Genomic DNA, 27,460 nt, shown 5'->3' on the forward strand with positions numbered 1-27,460 from the left:
TTAATACCCTATTTACATCTACTATGCTATATAAAATGCTATATTTTGTACATTTTTTAAATTAATTTTTTATTTTTTATAAACATATATTTTTATCCCCAGGGGTACAGGTCTGTGAATCACCAGGTTTACACACATATACATATACAAATACATACTTAAATATCTATAGACACATGCATACATACATATACACATACACACACCACCCTGCAAAGATTTCCCAAGTTCCTATATTTGAAAGGACTCACCAGACTCCACAGAGTACACTCACTTTTATTTAATGGCCAAGGATACAGTGCAATAAGAAAAGGAGAGCGTAGACATTGGTGGTCCAAGAGAGAGCTCATGACTACGCTCTGCAGGGTTCTCATCTGTTCATACAGCCCACTCTGTCTCCACTGTCTCCTGCCTGAACTGCCAGGATCTGTGTGAGGAATCTTGACTTTGGGAAGCTCAAAGCAGGATTTTCCAGGATTTTTATGCTTCGCTGGCCATGTAATCAGCTGGATTTACTCAATCCTTAGGCCAGTTGGAAACCATCATTAAAGAAACTGACCCTAGGGATTACCAGAGTAGTTCCAGACTTTAAAGAGCACATCATAAATCCCACTCCTGTAATCTTGGCTGTGGGTCAAAAACCAGACATCCTTATCTCCCCAGAGATAAAGATGAAGCATTTCTAAGCCTCTCTGTAAACCAGCTCTGTTCTCCATTTATACACCCTCACCTCCAAACCTCCTTCCTCCAGTTAGGAAGCTAGGTGAGTCAGAAGGGGCACATTAGGAGGACACAGCCATGTCGCCTATCTTTGGCCTCTCAGACAGCTAGCTGACCCTTGTGTGGGCAATGGACGACAAGTGTATTCCTTATCTTTCCTCCTGCCATGTTTCCCCAAGTTCAGTATAGTAAATAGGTATGCATAACTCAAAGTTCATGCTATAAGAGTAAAGCCATTCTCTAGTTTCGATTTTGATGAAGTTTTCTCCTATAAATTCACTACTTTTTATTCATTTTGGTTATCTCAGGGAATGTGTGGTGTTTACAGATGAATTAATGCTGCCATCTTCTATAGACAACTTCATATCTAGACAACTTCTAAAATGTGGGAGAGGGAAGAAGTTCCCAGGAGAAGCAGTGCTTGCACTGTGAGTATCCAAAGCCCTTGACCATGGTGACAGTCACTATAAGGCACTTGCTCACATCATGTGGAGCTTGAAAGGAAGAACAATTTATAAATCTAGGCTCCAAAAGACTGAAGAACTATCACCACTCATCTCTCCTTGGTTCCCTCTGCACCCCTTACCCCTCACATGAGGACCCAATATTGGTTATTCATGCACAGTATTTCAGAATGGTGCATATGACTGTTCTCTACTAGTCTGTGAGCTTCTGTGCAGGGAAAAAAAATTATTTTTGTTTATATTCCTGGTTTCTAGCAGACTACACAGAAAATAGTATAAATACAATGAATGTTTGAGTCATTATATAACTTGAGTCTAATCTATAAGCTAGTGTCTTGGATTAAGAACCAGAATGAGCAGATGGTTCTTTGCATACACAAGGCTTTCAGCTGTTGGGGATCAGGTCTTGCCAAATTTGGCAATATGCCAGCCTCTGCCTACCCTACACTACTTTGGCTCTCTAAAGAGTGCTCATCACAAAGAAGTAAGCTAAAGATAAAAAAGAGGACTGACGGAGACAAATGGCATGACAGTGAGGTCTGCAGAGGAATTTACTCTTTCTCTAACATTTTTGAAAAGTGAGGCTTCTTCTAGGGATTGGCAGTCTTCCAGAAGTGGTTTGTTCCCTGCCTCTCTCCTTCAAGGATTTTCCTTTGCATTGTAGATATTCTTGGAAAGCACGGCACCTTTAGCCTATCAGTTATGCCTAATCAATTGTAGCCATCGCTAAGCCAGAATAGGTCATGAGAAAGTGGCTGGAAAAGGGAAAAGGGCCAGAAGAAAGGAAAAGGATTTTGTGGAAGAGATGGAAAGCCAAAGAAAATTTTGTGCAGGGTCAGTTTTAGCTACTTACAATCACCCCCTCTCTTCACCCTGTCACTATGAGTATCAACCCATAGACTAGAGGAATGGGGAATCACTCTTTTGCTTTCTAGAAGGAACATGCTATTATTTAAGATCTCTTCAGTCTGATCAGGGACGGCCCAGTTTGTCCAATCTTCAGGATATGAGAGAGGTGATGCCTATGGTTGCCACATTAGGAAATTGTGTTAGAGAGCAAGGTTTTGCCTTGTTGGAGAGACTCCATCAGTGTTAAAGATGCTCAGTCTTTGCCAGCCTGAATGTCCTTGGAAGCTCCAGTCTGGCTCTATGGAGATAATGAGGATTACTGAGTTAGAGGTGATGAGCCCACTGGGTCCAGCTGCAGCAGAGCACCATGCTGGAAAGAAGTTATTCAATACATTTCTCCATTCCCAAAGGAACCTGGAACTGGTGTCTGAACTATGATGTTGCAGAAAATCTGAAGGGACCAAGGAATTTCAAGCGGCACATGGAAATCAGGGGAAATGCAGCTTTATTATCTATCACCGGCGGGCTCAGCGGGATCCTTTCCCAAAGGCTGAGCACCTGACTGGGTTAGGGGTGAGTTTTTATGGTTATGGTGATGGGGGATGGGAACGGGATGTTTTCGTGGTCTCTCAAGGCCGAATGGCCCCTGCATGTGGAAGTATAATCGATGCGGAGAAAAAAAATAAAAAAATAAAAAATAAAAAATCTATGCGGAGGCATCTCAGGAGAGTGGTAAATCATCCCAGGGGACTGTTTCTTTTTCTTTTCTTAATCAAACAGGACAGGCATCTGGTCTTTTTCTTCACCTCAGCAGGAGCAATGGAGAGCAGTGGACAGGAAGGGGGGAAAGGGCTGGGCCCCGGGAGTCTCTATCCGCCTCAGTAAAGTCTGGGTTCTCTATGAATTTAACATTAGTTCAACTAGAGGAAACCTCTGAGTTTAGCATCCTGCTCCCTACAGGCCAAGAAAGAGTCATAAATACCATAGAGTTAGACGATAACTTAGATATCTATTCCTACTCTCTCATTTTGTAGATGAGGAGCTGAGAGAACTTTGAGAGAACTGAAGAGAAGTAGCATTTAACTGTGCTTCACTTTGTCATGGTGTTAAGAGTACTCATCAGGCACACCCCACTATCTGCACCCCCCAAATCACTAAGTACAGGGCCCCCAAGGTGGAAAAAGAAGGCAAGGAAAGCAATCCTGCAGGGAAAGGGGACTTAGTGGTGGCAGAAAAACAGGGGTTCTTTTCAAGAGGCTTCTCTTCTGAAATTTCCATACATTATTGAATACTGAGATCATCCATCAGTGCTCATCGAGCCATTACTGCCTCTGGTTTTGAGCTGTTTTTATCACCAAGGCTCTAAAAGTTGAGACAGTGTGAACTTCAATGTTAACTCTACTCCAGAAAATGAGACCAACTGGGCTCTACCGATTCCACTGTCTGGACAGCCTGCTTCTGTCTCTGCCTCTGTGGAAGGATCTCTCTGCCCTGTGATTTCTCCAGTGAAAAACAATTCCTGGAAATTCATGAAAGTGAATTGCAACAGCCAGCAACTTTGGCCTCCTCAGAGTCTTCCAGATTTCCCTCACTCTCCTGGGTGTTTTCTTTCTACATACTATAATTCCATAATAATTCTCAAAAACTATGTCTTCTTTGTTGCTGTTGTTTGGAAGGAACATTAAAAAACAAACAATGAGGGGCACCTGGGTGGCTCAGTGGGTTAAAACCTCTGCCTTCGGCTCAGGTCATGATCCCAGGGTTCTGGGATTGAGCCCCGCATCAGGCTCTCTGTTCAGCAGGGAGCCTGCTTCCTCCTCTCTCTCTCTGCCTGCCTCCCTGCCTACTTGTGATCTCTGTCTGTCAAATAAATAAATAAAATTAAAAAAAAGATTTAAACAAACAAACAAACAAATAAACAATGAGCAAAAAATACCCAGATTACAAATGACCCGATCTGAACTCCCAGAAGACAGGGATTCACGTGATCTCATTCTCTAATCCTCCTGTTTAATTTTTCATTCTTTAATCCCCGTTTGTACTTTATGTTTTTCCAGATTACAGGATTTGAGGACATTTACCAATAGCATTTTCCTCTACATGTGTCTCAGTCCCTTTGCTGAGCTATGGCTTATCTACAGCACGGCAAATAATGATTCATGGCTTCTTGGCTCTACTCACAGGAGGAAAGAGAATTCAGACACATTGCTAATTATTATTGCAGTGCCAGTGAAAAGTCATCTTGGGTTATGAAAAAGTGTTGTCTTTCTTTGATTGTGGAAGCTAGAACCTTATTCATATTATTCTGTAAGTAAATTTTCTATTATCTGTTTGGTTTCCTTGGAAGATGAAACTCCCTCATTATTATATTTCCTGAACTTGAGATTCTTTGGGCCTCTTACTTAGAAATTGTCCCTACATAATTTCAGAAGCAATGGTAATGAAATCCATTTTTTTTTATTGGTGATTTTAAGCTATCCATCACCTTGGTAATCTAAGAGCAATGACATCATCCTGGTTCTCCCACCAGCGCACTGTGCAGCTGGTATAGACTGTTCTAAAAAGTGAGATGAAGAAAGCTTCTCAAGTTGGAAGGGGGTGAGGACGGGAGCATAATGTACCCAATAAGGGAACTGTGTTCTAAAATCACTTGAACTCTCTGGACCTCAGTTGTCTATGAAACAGGTAAGAATGAATGGGCTTCATGGAGAACAAAGGGCAAAATAAGGAATTTCTCAAGTTTATTGAGCTACAAATTCCACTTTTACAATATAATTATGTATAACAAAGTCCAGAGGATATAAAAACAAATTTGCACAAATAGTTAAGAGCTAATGTTCACATGTGGCTTGAATGCAGTTATTAATATCTATGCTTGTTAGAGTTAATAACCAATACCAAGATGATCTGGAGAATTAATGATTAATAAGAGGAGCAAAAAAATAAGCAGCCCCATTATCGATAGAGACTGGCACCATTAGGATACTAAAGGCCTGGGAATCAGACTGACTGCCCAGGGCAAGTTCACAGATATTTGTTGGTAGTATTACTTGGTGTTTGTTTGTTTGTTTGTTTGTTGAAAAAAAGAAAAGTAGGAAAGACAGCAGGGAAAGAGGGAGGGAGGAAAGGAGCATATTTAGTTTGAATTGCCATATCCTCTTTTTCAGGGATAAAGATTGTATTTTGCTCTCCAGCTACACTTCTGTCCATTGTAACTCAGTAACATTTACCTCTGAAGACAAAAGGACCCTTGGATATAATCTCCTTCTTTGTAGTTTTCTTTTACAAGATGCCAGTATGGTAATAGTTCTATTAATGAGTAAGTAGAGAGGTGCTAGGTGTGAAGGGTCACGTTTTTCCATGCCAGCAATTCCATGGCACCTGCCAAAATTCCGAAAGTATCATCTCCAGCTGCAGTGCCAGATTCTGGTGATGATGTAGGGATTCCTTTTCCTGGCTCTCTGATCTAGCTCTGAAAAGACAATAAGATAAGAGAAACAGGGCAGGAAATGGTCATGATAGCAAAGCTGGGTTTGGTGCTTTTCCTGACTTTGGTGGCCAATACCACTGGATTCCGATGGTATCCAGCTTTGTGAAAGAAACTCACAATATAAAGCAGAGCCATCTCAATCATTTCTAGACTGACATTTCCAAAAGTGTTAAGAAGCTGTTTCCTCTGTTATATGTGTTCAGATGTTTCCTGAAAACATCTGCACTGTGATCTTTAGTTTTCTTTATCAGTTTTTACTTACCAATGAATACTTTTAAAAAAGTAAATGAGAGGTGTAAATACTTTTATATAGAATTTCATATTCCAAATAGTATCTATCATATAAGAAGAGGGAATTATCCATTCAGCACCAGATCCCCTCCAATTAGAGAACTGGAGCATTCTTTTAAACATCTTTATGATTTAAGGTTTTAATAACAACTCACAAGTAGGCAAAAGTTTGCTATTTATTTAATTTTGAAAGAACACATAAAGAAAAAGGCGGGGAATGTAGGCAGTGTGGAAAAACTCCTTCACATAGCTGGCCACTTGTGGCTTTAACAACTGCGGGGGGAAGTGGCTGGGGCTAAAGTTACGCATTTCTGTTCAGTAAGGGTATCCATGGTGGTAACTCTCATGATGACGGTAGTCATCCTGGTAACCATCCTGGTATCCTTGGTGGTAGCTATGGTAACCGTAGCCTGCGTACTCATCTTCTGGGCAGCGCATTCCCAGTGACTGCTGAATGGCCATTTCCTGTCTCCGGAGTTGCATGGAATCAATTAAATCATACACAATCACCATGGACCACATTGGGGAAGGATACCAGGATTTGACATTTCCATCTTTTCCAACAAGAAGCATGGAGAAGTACTCCGGGCTCACTTGAAAATAGTTCCGGATGTCTTTCACCAAATGGGCTGGTATGTCTTCTCGCTCCACAACAGAACTCCCTAGAACAGAGTTAGAAAAGTTGTTAGTGGATTGAACAGTCAGCCCTCAAGCAAAGATCAAAATGAGAAGAAATCACTATGAGAATAGGGAGAGGACCCATGAGTCCTTTGGTTCAGAATCCAATTAAAGAAAGTTGCTGTACTTTTTCCACTAGAAATTAAATGTCTCTGATGTTCTACAATATTATTAGTGTCAAACTTTGGGACATGTGACGTCTTTTTTATAGGAATGTTGCAAAATATAAAACCAGTCCTTTAATTTAATTCTGGCAAGATCAACTTCTTTCAAGTGTATCACGAACAAAGATTATATTGTTGATATTTCTAAGTTTATTTCCAATTAGCTTAGTTACTTCTTTGCAAATTTGGCTTTCCTTTTGATGCTTTTTTTAGAACAAAAATCTTATAACAAAAAAAATTTCTTAAAGGGGAAAATACCAATTACCTAAGATGTGGATACATGTATTTAAACTATTATGGGCAGTGAAAAGGGGGAGGGGGAGGAGGAGGGTACTGAAGCTTTCCGTGCCAAGGGGTTTATGCCACTATCTCTGGTGAAGATCTTGATCTTGCAAGGAAGAACTGATTTGCTTTCTGAAAACTCGAGTCACTAGTCATCTACTTTCAGCTTCTCTGAGCCTTTCTGTACTGAGCCCATCTATTAAAAGGGGATTAGTAAGATACGATCCATGAGCTTCATAAAATTATTGTGAGAATTAAATGAGGTGGCATAGATAAAAATGCTTCGTAAATCATACAGTCCTATGCAGATAAACAGCATTATTCTAGCTAAGAAAATGGTTACTTTTACTGCCACTTACGATTTTCTATTAAAAACAATATTAATGATTGCACCCTATTTCCCATTTATGTGCACATACACTCATGCGCACACACAAGGTGGATGAATTCAGTGAACTGCATTCACCTTAACGGTCCCTCACTGCTTGCATACCGTTTAATATAATTTAATTTAATGTAACCGTAGTTCATAATGTTTTAAAAGAACAACACTTTACCATTAATTGGGAACAGTTCTAAAACTCCCCCAACTTCCTCTCCAACCCCTAAAAGTTTCAGAATGGTTATGTGGCGCAGACCTGGAAGGAGAAAGAAAACCATAACGTTGGTAAATCATCTTTTACCTTCAAAGGCCAATAGCTGACAATTAGGATTCTCTACATTAAAAAGAACATAACTTCATTAGGCAAAATACTCCATTTTTTTCTAATAAAAGAGTCATTAAATAATTTTAAAACCTTGAAAAAGACCTAATTTCAGATTTAGGATTAATAACAGGGTCAGATATGGTTTTTTTTTTTTTTGGTTTTGTTTTGCTTTGTTTGTAGATGGAAATAAAAGAATTTGCTCTTAAACTGTCGTTCTATTAAATAACAAACAGAAATGAAGCTGTCGGAACATTTAAATATCTGGGATGATCTGAGCTGATTCGAGTGCTGAGAAAAAGTCATGCCAGAGGTTATAACAGTTTAGGTGGATGGTGTTTACTGGGCTAATTCAACTGTCTCTTGGAGAAAAAAGCAGAACCTATCCAGTGTGATTGTTAAAGGAATATTTCCAGCTTTCTTGCACAAAAATTTGTCAGTGAAAAGGGCAGGTTCTTACCACTTACTTAGAGGATTCAAAGGAGAAGCACTTAAGCACAGCGTGCTTCCTACCCACAGCTAAAGTTTCAGGAAAGGAGAGAAGGTCATGCCTTGGTAGCTTGTTGGAATTCTTTTGAGGATGAAGTGCACACCAAGAGATTCAGGAGAAAAAACACTGGAGGACAAGGGGGCTGCCAGTTCATCATATCAAGATTTCATATCATATCATTTCATATCATATCAAGACAAAATGTCAATCTATTCAGGGTCATAACTTGGGACTAATAATACGAATATCGATGGAGTTTATTGTTCAGAGGAGAAAACTGACAGTTGCCATGGCTTGAGGCTGTTTTAAAGAGGGGCTAAAATCCTAGCAAATGGCTATCCAAAAAAAAAAAAGTTTGTGGTCTTTGCTCTTCTCTCAGAGAAGTGAAGCATTCTGTTCTCAATGTCGTTGAATCATGTTTTCAAAAGGGAAGATCATGAATTTAATTATTCCTGGAAAATAAGACTTGTTTACATTTCCTGTATATTGCAAAAGGGTTTGCTTGCACTAATGTGATTTAAGTTTTGTGTGCAGAGATTAAATGAAACATCACCTAATAACTGTTCCAAAACTGTCTTTAGACAGCTGAAGTAAGCCATGATTTTATTTACATTCTTATTGTGAAGGGCTATTAACCGCTCTAAACTTCTGCCTTACCTAGCAACATTGGTGGCTACAAATAATTTAAAATATACTTAAAATACAAAAAAACCCAACCTTATATATTGATATAAGTCATTATTTATTAACTTTGATAGTAGGACTATACATTAAATACTCATGAATTTTCTAGTTGTTTTTACTGTTATGAGCTTGTTGTCTACCTCTTTTGAGTTATTATTTTATATCTTAAAACTAAAATGTATTTAAATTTACAGATACTGAGTCATAGTAAAGACCCAGGCTCTGTTAATGCTTTACAAAACTTATACCCCCATTTTTAAAAATAAATTAAGCACGGTTTTTTTTTTTAAAGATTTTATTTATTTATTTGACAGAGAGAAATCACAAGTAGATGGAGAGGCAGGCAGAGAGAGAGAGAGAGGGAAGCAGGCTCCCTGCTGAGCAGAGAGCCCGATGTGGGACTCGATCCCAGGACCCTGAGATCATGACCTGAGCCAAAGGCAGCGGCTTAACCCACTGAGCCACCCAGGTGCCCCTAAGCACGGTTTTATAACTAATAAATGATTCTTCTTCCTAGCAGAAGTATCAAAATAATGCTGATTCATTTGTAATCCAGTTAGAAATGGAATTTTTAAAGTCTGTGGCTTCTAGATACTCCCCCCTCCCACCAATGACTGTCAAAATTCTTCCTCTGTAGAAGTACATTTTAAATGAGATTTCAATTGTAATTCCAGTTTTGAAACTGCCCTTAGCTCCTTGCTTCACCACTGATTTTAGTAGTAAGTTCTATGTACTATGCATTTTCCTTTCTTTGCATCCTTATTCAAAATGATACTTTAGGTCACTAGGATAATAATTTTGGTAAAGAAAGCAAATGTTCGTTTTTAAAACACTGAGTAGTTCACTACAAAAAAAAATAATAAACTATGTTTCTCTTTGACCTACTTGTTCTAAAATAAGATTCTGTTTGACAGATCTTGCTGTATTTTTTTTTTTAAAGATTTCATTTATTTATTTGACAGACGGAGATCACAGAGAAGCAGGCACAGAGAGAGGAGGAAGCAGGCTCCCTGCTGAGCAGAGAGCCCGATGCGGGGCTTGATCCAAGGACCCTGAGATCATGACCTGAGCCGAAGTCAGAGGCTTTTTTTTTTTTTAATTAAATTTATTTATTTTCAGCATAACAGTATTCATTGTTTTTTTCACCACACCCAGTGCTCCATGCAATCCGTGCCCTCTCTAATACCCAGGTGGTGGGTATTAGTACCCACCACTTCAAACCCCTCAGATTGTTTTTCAGAGTCCATAGTCTTTCGAAGGCAGAGGCTTTAATCCACTGAGCCACTCAGGTGCCCCCTTGCTGTATTTTCTCTCCAATTATAGATCAAAATCCTTTTTAAGGGAATAGTGATATAGTACAGTATGCTTCCATTAATATATTAATTCTCAAAGCCATTCCTGTTTTGCAGAAGACATTTAACCTACGGAGAATGACCCAGTGTTTATAGCTAAGTATTACCCAAGTAAATGATGATACCCGAGTTTTAGAATGTTGAGACAAATTTTAAAAAACAACAACAACAACAAAAACTCCAAATAAACCAGAGGGTACATAGCACAGATCACTAAAAGTAAAACAGCAGGTTTTTCAAACACTTCAGTGAAGAACCCCAGAGAGGAGAATATTGAGGAAAAACAAAATAAAACAAAAACCCCAAAAAACCCTGCATTTGATGAAGGCTCCAGTCTGAAAGCAACTTTATGCTCAATACAACTGAGTAAGTGTCTGGGAATCTCCAGTCTGGACTGAGGAATATTTGGATGATCTAAGCTTCTATGTTCCATTTTAGAATTGACCAGGAAGAGGGTGGTATGGGAAAACAGTGATGACGAGGCTTCCCACTCACCAAAATTGCAGGCCTGGCCACTGAGGGCCGAGAGCTGTTGTGAATAGGCCCAGTCTTCATCATTAGGGGCAGAGATCACCAGCAACCGCCTCCTCCATCGGAACCTGGAAAAAACAGGAGGCCGTGATTACTGCTTCAAACAAGAGAGGCTAATGTAAGAGAGCAGTCACTTTGCCTGTCGGGGTTGTCTATGCCCAGAATAAAAAACACTGGCCCTTAGAAATATCTCATAGTTCCGCAAAGCCATTAAACTTCCTTTCCACATTTCTTGCAGTTTTTCTGTTATAACTTCATGGTCTGCCTACTGTGGCATTTGCATGAAGCATCAGGCATGAGTCTGGCCACCACACCCAGTAGGGTCACTTGGGGAGACATGAGGTCCTCAGATGCCATGAAGACTGGCCAAAATGGTATGTTATATAGTAACCACAGAAAGAGGGAATCAGAAGAACTGAAGAAAACTCAAGTTCTAATAGAGTTCACTAGGGCTTGGAGGGGGTCAAGAATCAAAGGTAGGGACAGAAATAGAGTAGAAAAAGAGAACTAAATTTAAAGTAGATGACAGTGACAGGAAGAAGGAAAATGGGGAAGTGGTGCAAAGAGTCAGGGAGGATTCCTGGGAAAACAAAGCCGAGGTATCTTTTTCGGTAGCCAGTGGTTCATCCATCGGCAAATGCAAGTTCTAAAAGGTAGCCTACCAACTAGAAAACCAACATTATAGAGCCCTCCTGCAAAGTGGAATGGGGCTACACCTTGAGCCTAGGATTTCAGCATATAATACAGTAAACTTGTTTCTGCTCTGACACTGTAGGGTAGTAGAAAACTTTTGTCTTATAACCTGAGTTCATGTTTTGTCACTGCTAACTTTTTGGGTTCCCTGAGCATGTCACGGAGTTCATCCAAGTCTCAGTTTTTCCTTTTCTCTGAACCAAAAATAGCATTTACTTCAAAGAGCTCATAACACCTAAGAATTAAATTAAAACCCGTCAGTGTAAGTTGTCCACACGAGGGCATGGCTATAGATAGTGGCTGGATCTGTGGCCTTCTAGATGGAGGATGTTGTCTATGAAGAGACCTCAGACATTTATCTACCAAATCCCATATGGTAAGTGATTTAATCCTTTGTGTATCATTTCATAGCTCATGTTCATCTACACAGAAATCATTAGAGGTCAGTAAAGGCACAGCCTATTGTCTTCATTTGATGGATGACAAAATGAAGCTTAGAGAAGAGAAGTAATTTGCCAAACTAGTCAATCAAACAGTTGGTACTAATGGTTTCTCTAGTCTATCACCCTCAGAGATCCTGGTGGTTGGCTGATGCAGTCAGGAGATAGGAAGGAGAGGGTATGCATCTAAGGGCTAACAGTATGGAGTTGTCTCTAATTCCCCTTTCACTGGAGGGGAGGAGTTTTGCATTCTGCCTTCTGTGCAGACAACCGGGGGATGTTAGTACCCTCGCTGAGCTGGAAGCCAGTTGATTATATTCACGACTTCTCTCCCTGTGCCCATTCTAGCCTCACAGTGAACACGAGAGTTTTCAGCCCCAAAGAAAATGGCCTCTTGGGGGAATAGTGGTTTGGGTGAATGAGAGAAAATGATAGTCTGATGAAATACAACCTCTCAATGGGCGCCTGTAGCAAGGCTTGCCAAAAACTGCTTGCTGTGACATTACATTTGCTTCCTCTGCTTGTTTCTCTTCAAAGGGAAAGAAAAACTAAAATGTCCACTGAGAATAGGGAGATGAATGTATTTAGCATGGAGGAGGGGAGAGGAATGTCTGAGACTGTCCAAGACCTCCTGGGAAAGGGAACAGTGACTGCTGTCGGATCACAAACATGGGTCTCCTGTACCCTCCCTGCTTCCTTAGGAGACATGCCAGCCCAGCACTGCCCCGCCCCCACCCGGCCCCCAGCCAGCATCCAAACCAGGCCAGCCTTCCTGGCCTCACACAGAGCTGTAGGGTATCCTCGAAGGAGCTATTTTGGGTGAGGTATATTTTGGCTTGTTTACCGGTGTGCACCACTGGATGCTGTCCTGATTAGACAGGGACAGGATCTGAGACTCCCTGTCGCAGACACAACCAGGCAAAGGTCATTTCCCCTAAGGGATGATTCTTTCTCCCACGGACCTTTAAGATATGAGGCTCCAGCTTGCAACACTGAAGGAAATAACTTCCACAGAGTGTAACAAGAGATGTCAATGTGGCCCAGATCCTTATTTCGGACAAATTGTTCTCCTGTCACTTTAACGTATCAGTAAATAAAAATTCTGTGAGCTGTATGTGTGTTTGCTTCTCTTAACTGGCACTCCCAAATTAGTGTGCATTTGCCCACTCTTTGGGGCTTTTGTCTCAGAGGAACGTAATTATAGCCTGAACCAGATGAGTGTCACTGAAGACCAGACCGGCTTCAGAGTCTGGTCAGCTGAAACCAGGCTGTGTAGACTCACCAACAACTCAGCAAATGTGAAGGAAAATTCCGATTGGATATTCATTTATTTATAGAACTTCTATTTAAAAAAAAAAATTTTTTTCCCCCGTTCTCTCTGCCTGGTTTCAATCCTGAGGTGTTTACTAAATCTCCTCCGACCTCTCCCTTCATGACAAAGTTTTCTAACTAGGAGCTGAATAACTGGTCCTAACACTACCGATAGCCAGCATTCGTTGATTACTCACTTTGCACTAATGTGTGGTCCATCTTTACCTTTATTTTTTTGTTGTTGTTTATTTTTTTACAAGATTTTATTTATTCATTTGACAGAGAGATAGAGAGAGCCAGAGAGCAGAAATGGGGGGAATGGCAGAGGGAGATGTAGAAGCAGGCTCCCCCGCCAAGCAGGGCATCAGATGCGGGGCTCCATCACAGGACCCTGGGATCATGACCTGAGCTAAAGCAGGCGCTTAATGGACTGAACCATCCAGATGCCCCATCCCCCATCATTACCTCTAGTACTGAATTTACCTTTCACAACAATCTTAGGAATAGGTACACTTATTATTCACATTTTACAAATGAAGAACTAAAACCTGGAGAAGTTAAGTCACACAGCTAATACATGGAGATGCCAGGAATCTAACTCAGGAATCTACTCATGCCTCTAGGTAATAATAAAAAATTCCGCTTTGATTTTTAAGATCAATGATAATTATCAGCACGGTGATTGCATGAGTTGTGACCACAAATCATGCACAGTTATAGGACATCCAAATTAGAATTGCATCCATTCTGAGTATCTGCAGCCGATGCCTTTTCCTGACATAGTACCGAATACGTACAAGACTCTGACATTCGAAGGAAAATACATCTACATATCATAGTGTCCTGGTCAGTACAAAAGGTTTTAGATGAAAAATGTGCATACAAGTCTTAAAAATCAAAGATAGGCCAGATTCGGATGTGTGATCAGCCAGAATGAATGCTGCAAGATTTGTGTGTGATTGAAATTGAGATAATGTCAAGCTTTTCCTGTCAAGGTTTGAAACCCATGACACAGTAATTATAAAAAGACAGCCTGCCTGGAGATGGTAGGAAAAATCTCTCAGAATGTCTCTAGCTGCAGGTCTCCCGGCTGGCCCAAATCCTTGGCTATAAATAACAATAATGAACTGGGTGGTAACTGTCTGCTGTTGAGGACAGGTGACTTGAGTTTACAGGGTTGTTGGTTCAGCAGGTAAGCATCTTTTAGTCCTGGAAAATTTAGAACTAAGAAGAGAAGATTTTCAAAGAATCATAGCGATAATCTATATTTCTAAGAAGGAACCTGGTCTTTATAAACATAATTTATGTTATTGTGAAATTTAAGAGAATTTGGTTTATTAAAATGACAACCCTAAGACTATGATTAGAATGTGTAATTGAGTGATTGGCTTAGATGTGTGTTTCTAAGTCGCGTGCAGTTACTGGAATATCTGAGAAAACATTGGATTTACTGTATTTATAAGATTACTGGATCATTTAAGTATTCAGCAAGGTTTTGTTTGTTTATGTCAAACAATTCAAAAATACATATTAGGGGCGCCTGGATGGCTCAGTGGGTTAAAGCCTCTGCCTTTGGCTCAGGTCATGATCTCAGGGTCCTGGGATCGAGTCCCATATCAGGCTCTCTGCTCAGCAGGGAGCCTGCTTCCCTCTCTCTGTCTCTCTGCCTGCCTCTCTGCCTACTTGTGATCTCTCTCTGTCAAATAAATAAATAAAATATTAAAAAAATACATATTAAATGTAAAAATGGCTGTTTGAAATAAAATTGTTTAATTATGGTATTTGTAAGCAAGATCAAACATTATTCAAAGCCCCTTAAAAATGATAGCTAAAGTTTTCTAGGTTATAAATAGAATAATACAATTTAAAAACCTAACTTAAAAGTTTAAGAGAGAACTGTGGTCTTCAATGTATTACTTGGGTATATTTGACTCTAATTGTGAAAATCAAAACTGAACTTCTAAGAATCTTGTCTGCCACAAGAAAGGTGGAAGGAAGGACGGAAGGACGGAAGGAAGGTGGGAGGGGTGGGGGGGAAGGAAGGGGAGTGCAGGGGAAGGAAGGAAAAGGAAGAAAAACACCTCAAGGGTGACAGAAAGGTTTTCTCATCAATCCTGTAAGTCAGTGCCATCGAGAGGGATGACCCTAGACCAGAAGCTAATGTTTCAGTGCCCCCAAGACTAGACAAAAAGCCATCTGCCCAGTGGAATGTTAGAGCCCTTTCTTAGCCAAGAGACTGGCCTGAAGACTGAGCTGAACCTTAAGTCCTTATAAAGGCACACCCCTTCTGTCTTCAGTCCAGATGCTTGCACTACCCTGAAAATCTGAATGAAGGAAGAACCTCAAGTTCCTTTCAGTTCTGAAATCCTGTGGTTTTAGGGATGTCTCCCTTTGCTTCAAACTCTGGGCTTCTGGCTCCAAGACTAAAAATAATTCACATTATAGTTTCAAAAGGAGTATCAGATAAGAATGTGAACTTTAGGAGCCAGATTCTCCTGGGGCCACTGAGTCCTAGAGCTGGCACTAGCTCAATGTTGACCAAAAGTTAGTTACTTAATCTCCATTAGCCTCAGTTGTCCCATCTGCACCACAACAATAGTTACAGTATTCAGATCCTAGGGTTGTTTATAAAGATTAAAGTTGGAAAGGAAGATGAAGTGCTTGGCAGAGAGGTGAGCATACAAAAAGTGGTCACTTGGGGCACCTGGATGGCTCAGTTAGGTGTCCGACTGTTGATTTTGGCTCAGGTCATAATCTCAGGGTCATGAGATGGAGCCCCTATTGGGCTTTCTGCTGGGTGTGAAGCCTGCTTAAGATTTTCTCTCTCCCTTTCCCTCTGCCCCTCCTCTGGCTACAGTACATGCACTCTCTCAAGGAAAAAAAAAGTGATCCCAGCAACCCTGGGATGTAGTCTGTAGTCAGATCTACTTGCTAATATTCTCCTTTATGGGTGAAATTTTTAAGGCAGGTTAATTGAGAAGCATAGAGAAATCAACATAGCTAGTAAATTGCAGGCCCCAAACTTGGATGAACAAGAAGTCCTATGCTCTTTACACATCATGAGGTTCTCTTTTAAGAGACCCAAGCATCCTGAATCTAGAGGAATTCAGATGATCTATCCACTTACTAGTCATAGCATTCTTGATTTTCCAACTCATGAATGGAGAATACACAGGAAGTTAACAGTTTCCAAGTTAATGAGACTCCAAGTAAGTTCTTGCTCCATTTCTGGAGTGTCTTGGCCACACAGTGTAACTAGGTGTGGGAGGTGAGGAGAGGAGATGTTACACTGAGATTTCTGTGCCTTTATTTGCTGTGGGAGGAATTTCTGCAGTTTTCACCTTCTAGATCCCCAAAAGCCCTGTAGAATTTTTATCCAACATGAGGGAAGTGATGGAGAAGGAAGAAAGTAGAGCGATTTTCTAAGACAATCTTCTCCATGTATTTACTGAAATTTTCATACAATGGTTTTCAATAAACCCTACTCCTCAGGGAATCAGGGAGCTGGGTCAAGAGAATTTCTTCTTTTGAGGTCCTAGAGGGGGTTTTTGTTGTTTTCTGAAGAGTTAGAAAGAAGCAGAAAATCAAGGAGAGTGTTCCAAATCCTGTTTGGAACCAGAGTATCCTAATAAATAAACATGTAAAATAAAAACGCTGTATACAAAGCCCTCTAAATTCACTGGTGGAATAAATGAAATCTCCCGGGTCAGAATTCTCTATTCTGTGCCCCAAGAGGAGCAGAAAGAAAGAAAAGACCTATCCAAAGCCACCAAATCAACAATCAAGCTTGGAGCTGACCCCAGTCAACATTATAACCAGAGCACTTTCAACAGGAAAAGACTAAGCCCTGTGGCCAGGGGCTATGAAGCAGACAGACATTTCACCAGGGAGGGTCTGCACACAGGTCTACTTCATGTTTCCTTGATCTTTTTATTAGGTCACCCAGAACACCTTCCCACCTGCCTCCTCAGGGTCTCCAAAAGTGGGATACCTGGATAGGAAGTTCTCCAATGACTGCTTCTTGTCTTCCTTACAAGCAATGCCCTCCTTCTTCTGCTTTTCCATGTCTTTGATACGGGACTGGAATGTATCAATCAAATCGAACACGGACTTCATTGATATAGGCACTTCATAGTATTGCTGTTTCAGAAAGAATAGAAAGCATATAGTGTATAAGGGTGTTTCTTCCCTATGTTTGAAGGATAGAGAGCCTGGGAGAACTCAGGAGAGCACTGGAGAAATCAGAGCCTGGAGGGTACATTGATTAATAAACTAAACTCTCTTCTTCAAAAGTACCTCTGCTGAGGCTTTGAGGTTCAGAATCCATGAAACAACTGTCCCTTACCTTTTATGAGAATTTCTTAATTGCATATGTTTGTTGGAAAGGGTCCATGCCTTCCTCATTACATGTATCTTAGGTTTGCTTCCCTATCTCTGGGACTAAACTGATTCCTATTCACTGCACAACTGGAGAGAAGGTAAGAAATACTGTAACCAACATGGGAATGGAATAACCTTGTAGAACACCTGACATGAACTATAATGGTAATTTTGCACTATGAGGAGGACTGTTCTTTGACCATCAGGAATCTGCATACACTCTTTGTGATTCCCAGAGACTGTTTTATTGAGCAAGCGTCACTTAAAATTAGGTCATGTTCATATATGTATTCTTAGAAAAAAGTTGGAATCCAACTTCAAGATAATGCCATTCAGTTTCTTGGATCCTAGCTGTTTGGACTTCCAACAGCAACCTAAGATGGATTTGAGGGCTGGCTGAGCAGAGGCAATGTAAACTAGAGAGAAGTCTGGACCTCGCTTGGAGCTATGCCTCCAGTGGGAATTGAGTAAACTACAAGGTGAAAGCTGTCAGAGACCTTTGTATCCACCTAGCCCCGCCTTAGAGGTGGGGCAACACAAGTGAGGAATGGATTAATAAATGGACCCCTCTCCAGATCCAGAAGAATAGTGCAGGATGGATTAGCTATTTTGGTAGCCCTGGTGACCTTTTCCCTGATGATTTTCACGTAGCATGGTATGCTATTGGTGTACAAGAATAGTTCAGAGATGCGATCTGGAGCTCACCCACATGGGTAGGAAGCGCAATGCTAACTGGGTGAACTTGGGCAAGTTACTTAACCATTCTGGGCCTCTCTTTTTCTTCTGGGAAATAAAAGTAATACTTGTTATTTATCTCAGAAGTTTGGGATAGGGATTGTAAAGGGTTGAGGTGAGTGCCTGTCATGTGGAAAACACTTTAAAAAGTTAGATATTTTTGCTACTATTTTTATAATTATTATTATCATTACTACATGGCACAGTTTTTCATGCCTCAGAACTTCTGTTCCTAAGCATAGGAAGAAAGTAGGTATAAAACTCTGCTATCTTGTCCATGTTGAATCAGAAGGTAAACTTCCAAGACCTTTCAGAGTAGGTCATGTTCAATCTGGCTTTCCTGAAGGAAGAAGCCAAATACTCTTCACCTTTTATCCCTTGCGCCTGGCAAATCATAGCTATTCAACCAGTATCAGTGTCAATGCTTGACACTGAATTTGGTCTGAGTCAAACCACTGGGCCATAGGAGGCCATCCAACCAAGCTCTTTCATAGACTGCATTTCTAGGCACAAATTCTATAAGGTAATGTGGAATATCTGAACCATTCCCAAACCTTCCCACTTATAAAATAATTTGTGCTTATTCATATGTCTAATAGATTCACTGGCAAAAAAATTCCGAGTTGTATTCAAAGGCATATAACTGTATCACCTAAAACAGAAACCCATACCTTGACTCTCAGGTCCACATCTGTTAGCACCATGAAGAAGTCATTATAGGTCATTCCGTACTCTTTCCTCAGCTCACCGATGAGATGCTGGTCTACCAAGTCCTCATCATCCACCACTCGCATGGGTTTTTCATTATCTTAAGGCAAATGAAATGTGAATAAATATAGATATGACAAGACAGAAATAAGTAGGAAGCGAATGGGTGATGGCTCCCGGTCTCCATCCTGAGTTAATTACAACAGCTTTCATTAATTGCACACATTCAACTAACATTCTATTTGAACAAAAGTTTCCCAAGTGGATAAGTAAATACAGAAATAAATGAATAAACTAATTTTGAAAGTCAGTATTCTACAGATGATCAAGCCCCACATCTGCCTACCTTGATCGTAGTGAATCAGAAAGCACAAAGTGAGAGTGAAGGCAGCTGAGTCATCCCTGGAAGATGACTGCCAATTCCACCCTGGGAATGAGTCATCACTCCACCTCACCAAGGAGTTTTTAAATTTATTTTAGTTTTATTTACTTAGTTGAGTCTAAAATCTGTGTCTTTTCTTCACTTTTATTAGAGAATCACTTTGGAACTCAGTGAACTATGTTGTTGCTATAGAGAAAAATAACCCTATGTTCAAGCCTGGCCACAGGTTCATTTTAACTCCAGAAATGTAGGGCTTTTCATAATACAAATGTTGTAAGTAAATACCATTTCCAGCCAAGTGCTACTAAATGTATGGTAGTTTTTAACCATTATGTATTTTTTAACATTAAATCCTAAAAATAAATTATTATAATTTGAAATGGTTCTTAAAGATGTCACTAGGTTGATGAGAAGTATGAACATGGCAACTCCTACGTCTCTGGAAATGATTTTCACATTTCTGAGATGAAAATGCCACTTCCTTCCCTTTTACGTCCCAGTGTTTCCCTCAACCCTATAAAAAACCTTCCTTTCCAAAATAATCTCCTGTCCTTAAAAAAATGTGAAAAAAATTAAAGTTAGCAAATAAGTGATAATAGATCTATTAGTGAAAAGACTCTACTAGTTACTATCCGCATTATTACCCAATGAGTAATATCATACTAGAAACAACCTCAGCTTTGCAGATACAGAGCTTATAAAGCTTGAGTACCATAGACCATTACTCTTTTATGGATAAAAAGGGGATGATGACAAGTTAACTGTTACTTTGATTTATTTGATGAGGATCACTGAAAGTATACCAACAAGGAACTTGATTTCCCCCAAAGAAGATCAAAACACAAAGAGAAAGAACCAATTTTCCTCCCCAAGATTGGGACAGTTCTTTATGGAGCGGGTTCAAAGGCATGGGAGCTGATAGCTTATATGAGGACCAAGCACTGTCTGCAAAATGAAAAATGACATGCTTCATGCATATAAACTATTTTTAAATGCACATTTTTGCTGCCATTAATTAACTACAAAGTGATGAAAAAGAATTGCCAGATTCATGTTGGTTTTTGTTTAATATGTCTCATTGGGAAAAAAAAAGCTGAAGAAAATGCATAGTGGATGTTATTCTTGGTTAAAAGGAAATAAAACAAAAGAAAACACATATGCACAGGAATAGACACCAGAGAATGTCCAGAAGGACAACTGGCTGGTAACGATGGCTGCCTCTAGGAAATGGAAAAGGTGAGTGGAAACGTTCACTGTTTATTCCACACATGGCTATAGTAGTTAAAATTTAACAAGGAGGGGTGCCTGGGTGGCTCAGTGGGTTAAAGCCTCTGCCTTCGGCTCAGCTCATGATCCCAGGGTCCTGGGATTGAGCCCTGCATCGGGCTCTCTGCTCAGCAGGGAGCCTGCTTCCCCCACTTTCTCTCTCTGCCTGCCTCTCTGCCTACTGTCATCTCTGTCAAATAAATAAATAAAATCTTTTAAAAAAATTTAACAAGAAACATAGTTTATACTTAATAATAAGGTAAATCATTAAAAACTGATTTCAAAAATGTTTTTAACAACTGATTATTTTAAAACTTGACAAACCAAGTTTTATCTAGAACCTAGGGATCACCATTTTTAACTCCCAACATACAGTCATTTTTGCTTTTTTGTTCATTCAACAAAATATTTGTTGTCAGTGCCCTGAGCTAAGTCGATGCTGGGCCCTGGATTCAGCGATAAGTAACTTGGTTGGAGTTCAAGTTCCTAATTAGAATCAAAATTAGACCATTATATCTACCTAACCGAGAAAGCTACAAAAACCACTGAATGGATAATGAGATGGAAGGAAGTTGGAGGTGGTAGCAGATTTCAAAGGCGGCCGCTATTCACCACCCTCTCCATATTTAGACTCTTGGCTCAGTAAGTGCAGCTCCTCATTAAGGTGAATGAGTTAAACTGTCCTGCCTCCTGATTCTCAGGTCATCTATACAACTTGCTTTGGCCAATGATAGCTGATGTCAGCACGAATGACCCAGAGAATAGAACTGGGCCTGTACATTTGGGATTGCTCTTGCCTCTACCATGGCCATGAGAACAACACCCACACTAGCCTTCTGAAGGATAAGGTACACCAACTTACCCTGGCCTCAGCCCAGACAGGGCCACTCCAGATCAGCCAACACCAGTTGGCCCATGAAGTGATCAAGTCCAACTAAAATCAGCAGGACTGCAAGTACATGGACCAGTCTCGCTGAGGCCCACCAAACCCCACCCAGATGAGCAGAACCATACAGATGTGTGACTCAATGTTTAATAATTACATGCCACTGAAGTATGCGGGTCTTCATTACAAAACCTTATTGTGGTAATAGAGAAGTGGTGCAAGTGTTATCTGACACAATCCAGTCACATTATTGAGAAAAAATAATATTGGGAACATATGAAACAGGAACTAAAGCAGACCTTGTGGCTTGCGGTCCAGATCCCACCTTCAGAAGCAAGGTCACTGTGGAGAGAGCTGACTCCCTGTCTGGAAATCACTCTCCTTAGAAAAGAGCTGCCTTTGCCCCAAGTCACACTCTCACTAGGGGGCAGCCCACATTCAGATCTAAAAGATGATCCCCTTGCCTCGAAGGGGACCACTCTAAAGAGTTGACGGCAGTACAATTAAAATTCCCTCTCTGTTCTCCTGTATCCCTCACCTCTCATAAGCATCATTCCTGAAAACACTCCCCATTCACCCTGTGCATGTAAATCTCAGAGTCTCAAGTTTTTTTTTTTTTTTTACCAGAGGATAAACCTATCACAGAGTCCATGAGGGGAGCAACTTGTTCAAGTTCACATCACTAGTTAGTAACAGAGTAAAGGTTAAGCCTCAGGTAATATGACCTCACTCTTCTCTAGCGTTCTCTTTAGTTGGCCAAAATATGTCCCACTCAAGGATAGACTGGACCTATAATCAAAATTTAAGCCAAACTTCGCTCTAACTGGGATATAACAAGAAACCAATTTCATGGTCTGGTTTTTCTTTTCAACTGAAATATTTTCTGAAACCGTTTTGATGCAACATCAAACATAAAACACTTTACATTTCCAGACTACAGAATATCTAACATCCCAAATGAATGTTTGTGTCAAGGAAGAGCACCTGCGCCTCCCCCCCCCCCCGACCAAAAGAACAATGAAAGCACTGATCAACCGTGGCTGCAAGGATGGGTGCAACTCTCCGCAGGAGCTCCCCTCTGGCCCAATTCTGAGCAAGGGACAGGCGAGGCCAACTCCCAGCTCCAGCTACCTCCCTGCCCCAGGTCTCTGTTATGCTCTGCATTCATTCTTGGTCAGGGCTGAGATGGAACTGGGTGAGCACAAGGCTCTCTTTGGGCTGGAAATGCAGCATAAATCTGCCAGCTTCTTGTTCTATTTATCCAAGTTTTGCCAAGGCTCTCCAGTCCTCATTCACAGGGCTTAGAAGCAAACATTCTTTAGGACACATCCTATAAACAGTCCACATGGTCTTGATCCCACTAAACGGATTCCCAGACCCAGATCCATTTGGTGGGATTTGTCTATCCCAAACAGATTGTCCCTGACCCAAGGTGACTGAGGGACAGAAGGGAGCGTGAACTCTGTTACATGCTGGTGGGGACCTGTCCTGCAAGGGGGGCATCAGCCTGGCTTTCCATCCTTGAAGGACCTCAATTCCAAAAGTCAGTGGCCAATTTCAGGTAGTGGTAGATTCCTTCACATCTTTGTTCTTCCATGTCTGACTACAGACAGTAATGACCCCACAGAAAATTTCAGCTCCAGCCACAACTTATTAATCACCAAATGTGTACCAGGCATTATGTTCGAAGCTTCCATCCATGATGGCTTCTCCTCTGTTAGTATTCATGGTATATCTCCTCCTCCTACCTGTCCTACCTGAGTTTAGGCATTTGACCAATGTCCCTGGACAGCATCAGCTTCTCTGCTGCTTCAGGAGTTGATCTCCTCCGGCAGTTTTTCAAAGCATGTTCCACTGTCCACTTTTATCACAATCACCTGGGGCACCAGTTAACATTACAATCCTTGGATCCAGACCAATTGGATCCGAGTGGCTAGTGGTGAGGCCCAGGAATCTGCATTTCTTTTAAAGATTTATTTATTCATTTATTTGAGAGAGAGCATGAGCAGAAGGGGCAGTGGGAAAGGGAAAGAAATCTCAAGCAGACTCTATGCTAAGACTGGAGCCTGACTCAGAGCTCGATCTCACAAAACTGAGATCACAACCCCAGTGGACAACGAGAGTCGGACACTGTGTCACCCAGGCATCCCAGGAATCTGCATTTTAACATATTTTCTGGGTGATTATTATGCAGTCTAAGGACAGAGAACAAGGACAGGATAAAATCCAAATCCTAGATTTAGCAGCAAGGGCACTTCTGCTAGATTCAGCCTATCTTAGCTCGCTGATCTCTTACCTCTTCCAAATATCACGCTCCAGCCTCTATTTTCGGTTTCTAGAAATATGCCTTCTCTTTCTGGAATGCTATTCCTATCCTTGTCCACATGGGAACAAATTACCTGTCGACTTGCCTCTACCTCATTTGTGCACTCACAACACTTTTCTACACGTTTCTGCAATCACGCCTATCACCTTGCATCACAACCAGTGATTATGCATCTGCCTTCCCACTAGATATGAGCATTTCATCAATAGGGACTGACTTTGACCACCTTCAAAATCCTGTAGCCTGGCACACGTAAACACTAGGTACAGATTTGATAATCATGAAATCTCTCCCCTAAGAAGGATGTCACATTAAAAAAAAAAAAAAAAAGAGTAGTGAAGGGTAGAATAAAGAAGGTGAGCAATTCTGAGTCTCTGTAGAGAACCCACCATCAAACCCTTGCACTTCCTTTATCTTGTGAGCCTGTAACACAGCCAGTCTAAGTGTAATAGGAGAAAACTCACCCTATAGATTTATTTTCTTAATCTGGGTTTTCATGTATGAAGTCTCATAATGGCATTAATCATATTTTTTATTTTCTATATATTATGATCTTTTGACATCTTAAAAACCCTTTCTGACTGGGGAGAGATGGCCCCTCCCAAGGCTAGCCAATTCTTAGAGACAACAACAACAAAAAAATAATAAAAATAAAAAATTTCTTCTGCCATTGGAAGAGCTTAACCCTCCATCACTTTCTTCAAGCACTTGTTTCGTATGGTTGACTTATCAAGTGCTTTTTGCCCCTTGATCATCAGGGCTTGATCTTGACACTGACACACTTGAGAGGCAGGAGGGCAGTGAAATGGGATGACTGAACAGGTGGCGGCGTGCTTGCCAGCTTCGAAGGCACACAGTGATTGATAATCGGAGACTGAATAAACAGAGAGGCACACCCAGCCAGGATTTGGAAATCTTGATCACTCATGCAGCCTGGCCTCCCAGCACAAGGTGGCAGAGTCTAGAGAAGGCAACTTCCAGACTTTGTCACCATGATGAAAGGAAGAGTTGGGGCAAAGGGTCAAATTTTCAGGTGCTCCCCAAGGAAAGTGACATTTCTGCATTGTTATGGAGTCAGTGAGGCTTGTCCATAAGAAACAATTCTCTTCAACAGAATCAGAGACAGAAAGGGAATATTTAGGCTGAGATGGAATCTGTTGTTCTCACCTATAAAAGGTATTTTAGAAACTCACCCATGACTTCCTTACTCGTATGACTATGGAATCACTTTCTGTCCTGTTGTTACATTCCAGCCCCAGCCCCATCAACTTTCTACCCCCCTTTTCATACACTCAAACTCTTCCTCTTTCAAAGGAAGTTTTCAAAGAACTTTTTTTTGTCCATAAAAAGTCCTATCTGTTCTAACCCTTAAAAGCTGGTGATTGGATATCAGTGTCAAATATTTTTTTTATCCCTGTATCTTTCTAAGTGAGGAACATACTTCCTGTGTTTTCCCCATATTTCTCTTTCCATTCTGCAGTAAAGTGCCTTTATTATTAATTTTTTTTAAATTTATTTGAGAGAGAGGGAGCATGAGAGAGAGAGAGTGAAAGTAGCAGCAAAGCTGAGAGGCAGAGGGGGAGGGAGAAGGAGAAGCGGACTCCCTACTGATGCCAGGCTCAATCCCAGGACCCTGGGATCATGACCTGAGCGGAAGGCAGATGCTTAACCGACTAAACCACACAGGCGCCCCAGCAAATTGCCTTTAGCCAGCTACTTCTTTCTCTCTGGCCCTCTTTGTCAATTATCCATCCTCTTCATATGTACACCAATTTTTCTGTCCAATTGATATTTTAAGTACCAATAACAACTGAGAATGCTTTTGTGTGTTGTATCTTTCTAAACTCTCCTGTATAATGTTATTTTGGATGGCAAAACCACAGGGGCTTAGTCTGCATTGTAATTTGCTCAGGCATGAGTGACTTTCATTAGATTAATGACTGAAATCTTAAGGTAAATTTCTAGGTATTTGTAGGTCCATCACCTATAGTCCAAATACATTTAGCAAAATAGACCAGCTGGTGAGTACAGCCCACAGTGTAGTTGGATGTGGGGCTCTCTTTTTAGGGCCCAGTATAAGTCTGGAAGAGTAGACTTTCTTTTTTTTAAAGAAAGTAAGGCCATCTGATAGATTTCCAGCTGAAAATTGGTCAAGGCTAGAGTTTGGTTCACTGAGTCCATGGTGGACGCCAATTCCTGTTTTCCCATGGCTGGATCCCAGTCTTGGCTGAAAGTTCTACAGCCTTTCCCATAAGGAGGGTAAACTGGGACATAACACAAGGAGAGAAAGGCCTTCCAGGAATTAAATGAGGATCAAAAATGAAGCCGCGCCCTGCCCCCAGATGATGTCCAAGCTAACATTCAGTGAGAGGCAAACACCCAATGCACAACACCTGACTTCCAATAGGGCAGGAAAAAACCCCTCAGTGCCTCTACAGCCTATATTCAATCCAGATGTCTAAAAAACAGCAGGATTAATGCTAAAAATTTGCCAAGGCAGCACCAGATGCTTTTAACAGTTGGGACCACATAGAGGCTGAAGTAGAACATATAATGATTTTTCCAAGCTTCTTTGAAATGAGGAATGAGGATTCTTTGTGTAAGGGTTGGTGGGCAACACAGTTGACACTGGGAACACCTGGCAGGGGAGGCCTTTCATCACCAGCCAGCACCAGTTTCTGCACTGGACTGAATACCTATTTCCTCTCTAGACATCTGGACTGTAATTAAGCTCACTGGCTCTTGCTACTATTTGAAAAATCCAGAAGTAAATGGCTGAATCTCAGTTAAACACTAAATAGGTGGCTTTGCAGTCTTAATCTTCTGGGCTTTGGTTTTGTTACCAGGAATCATAATGCACCTGGTGACCTGGAAGGTCAGTTGTGAGGGTTCCCTGTCAACATTCTGTCATTAGCAGAAAGCAGTTCCAAGTTCTTTTTAATCATAGGTGCTCTAGTCCCTGTGACAGCTCACTGATCTCCAGATCATATAATAGTATTTATTATATGACAGATATTTATAGGCATTATCTTACTAAATCCTCACCATAGCCCGTGAAATAGGTTTCATTATTTTCTAGGGTGAGGTTTAGGAACCAACTTGCCCAGAGTCACGCAACAGATAAGTTAGGACTGTGGATTTGAACTGGTCTGACTCTAGAACTTCTTTTCTGTCTTCTGTTTTTATGATTATTATTGTGGTGGTTAAGGGCTTTGTTGTTGTACTCCCTCCCAAACACAGACACAGCATAGGGATTGATGTCCGCAAAACCAATCACCTATCCACAGTGTTCTATGGTGGGACATTGGAAAGGATGGTATTAATTTTCCTTTGGAGCTAACTCAGGGAAAGGTGAGCTAATAAAAATAGACAAAGGATTACTGAAACATCGTATTTGAATAAGGTCTAGAGACCTGCTATACAATATTGTGCCTATAGTTACCAATACTGTATTGCACACTTAAAAATTAGTTAAGAATATAGGGCTCAGAGCACATGGGTGGCTCAGTTGGTTAGGCATCCTACTCTTGATTTTAGCTCAGGTTATGATTTCAGAGTTGTGAGATCAAACTCAGTGTCAGGAGCCTGCTTAGGGTTCTCTCTGTCCCTTTCCCTCTGCCTCTCCACATTTCCG

General features: G+C 40.9%; 1 protein-coding gene and 1 long non-coding RNA gene across 2 annotated transcripts in view; one reads left to right on the forward strand and one right to left on the reverse strand.

The window, feature by feature from the left end:
* Window positions 1-203: 203 nt before the first annotated feature.
* On the forward strand, window positions 204-5,881 carry LOC106006693. The gene is made up of 3 exons (XR_001180961.2): window positions 204-1,148; window positions 2,444-2,606; window positions 4,091-5,881. It is a non-coding gene; the product is annotated as an uncharacterized LOC106006693 (long non-coding RNA).
* A 91-nt stretch (window positions 5,882-5,972) lies between these two features.
* The window catches only part of CCDC80 (coiled-coil domain containing 80), a 34,062-nt gene continuing 12,574 nt past the window's right edge, over window positions 5,973-27,460 (reverse strand). Inside the window, exons 4-8 of the mRNA XM_004761451.3 lie at window positions 18,930-19,066; window positions 17,135-17,283; window positions 10,664-10,767; window positions 7,496-7,576; window positions 5,973-6,476 (exon numbers count right to left, since the gene is read on the reverse strand). Of these exons, the coding sequence (XP_004761508.1) occupies window positions 6,130-6,476; window positions 7,496-7,576; window positions 10,664-10,767; window positions 17,135-17,283; window positions 18,930-19,066 (818 nt within the window). The 3' untranslated portion in view covers window positions 5,973-6,129. The remainder of the gene's footprint in view (window positions 6,477-7,495; window positions 7,577-10,663; window positions 10,768-17,134; window positions 17,284-18,929; window positions 19,067-27,460) is intronic.

The sequence above is a fragment of the Mustela putorius genome, unplaced genomic scaffold (assembly GCF_011764305.1).
Source record: "Mustela putorius furo isolate JIRA1106 unplaced genomic scaffold, ASM1176430v1.1 tig00003834_pilon_pilon_pilon, whole genome shotgun sequence".
NCBI lineage: Eukaryota > Metazoa > Chordata > Mammalia > Carnivora > Mustelidae > Mustela > Mustela putorius.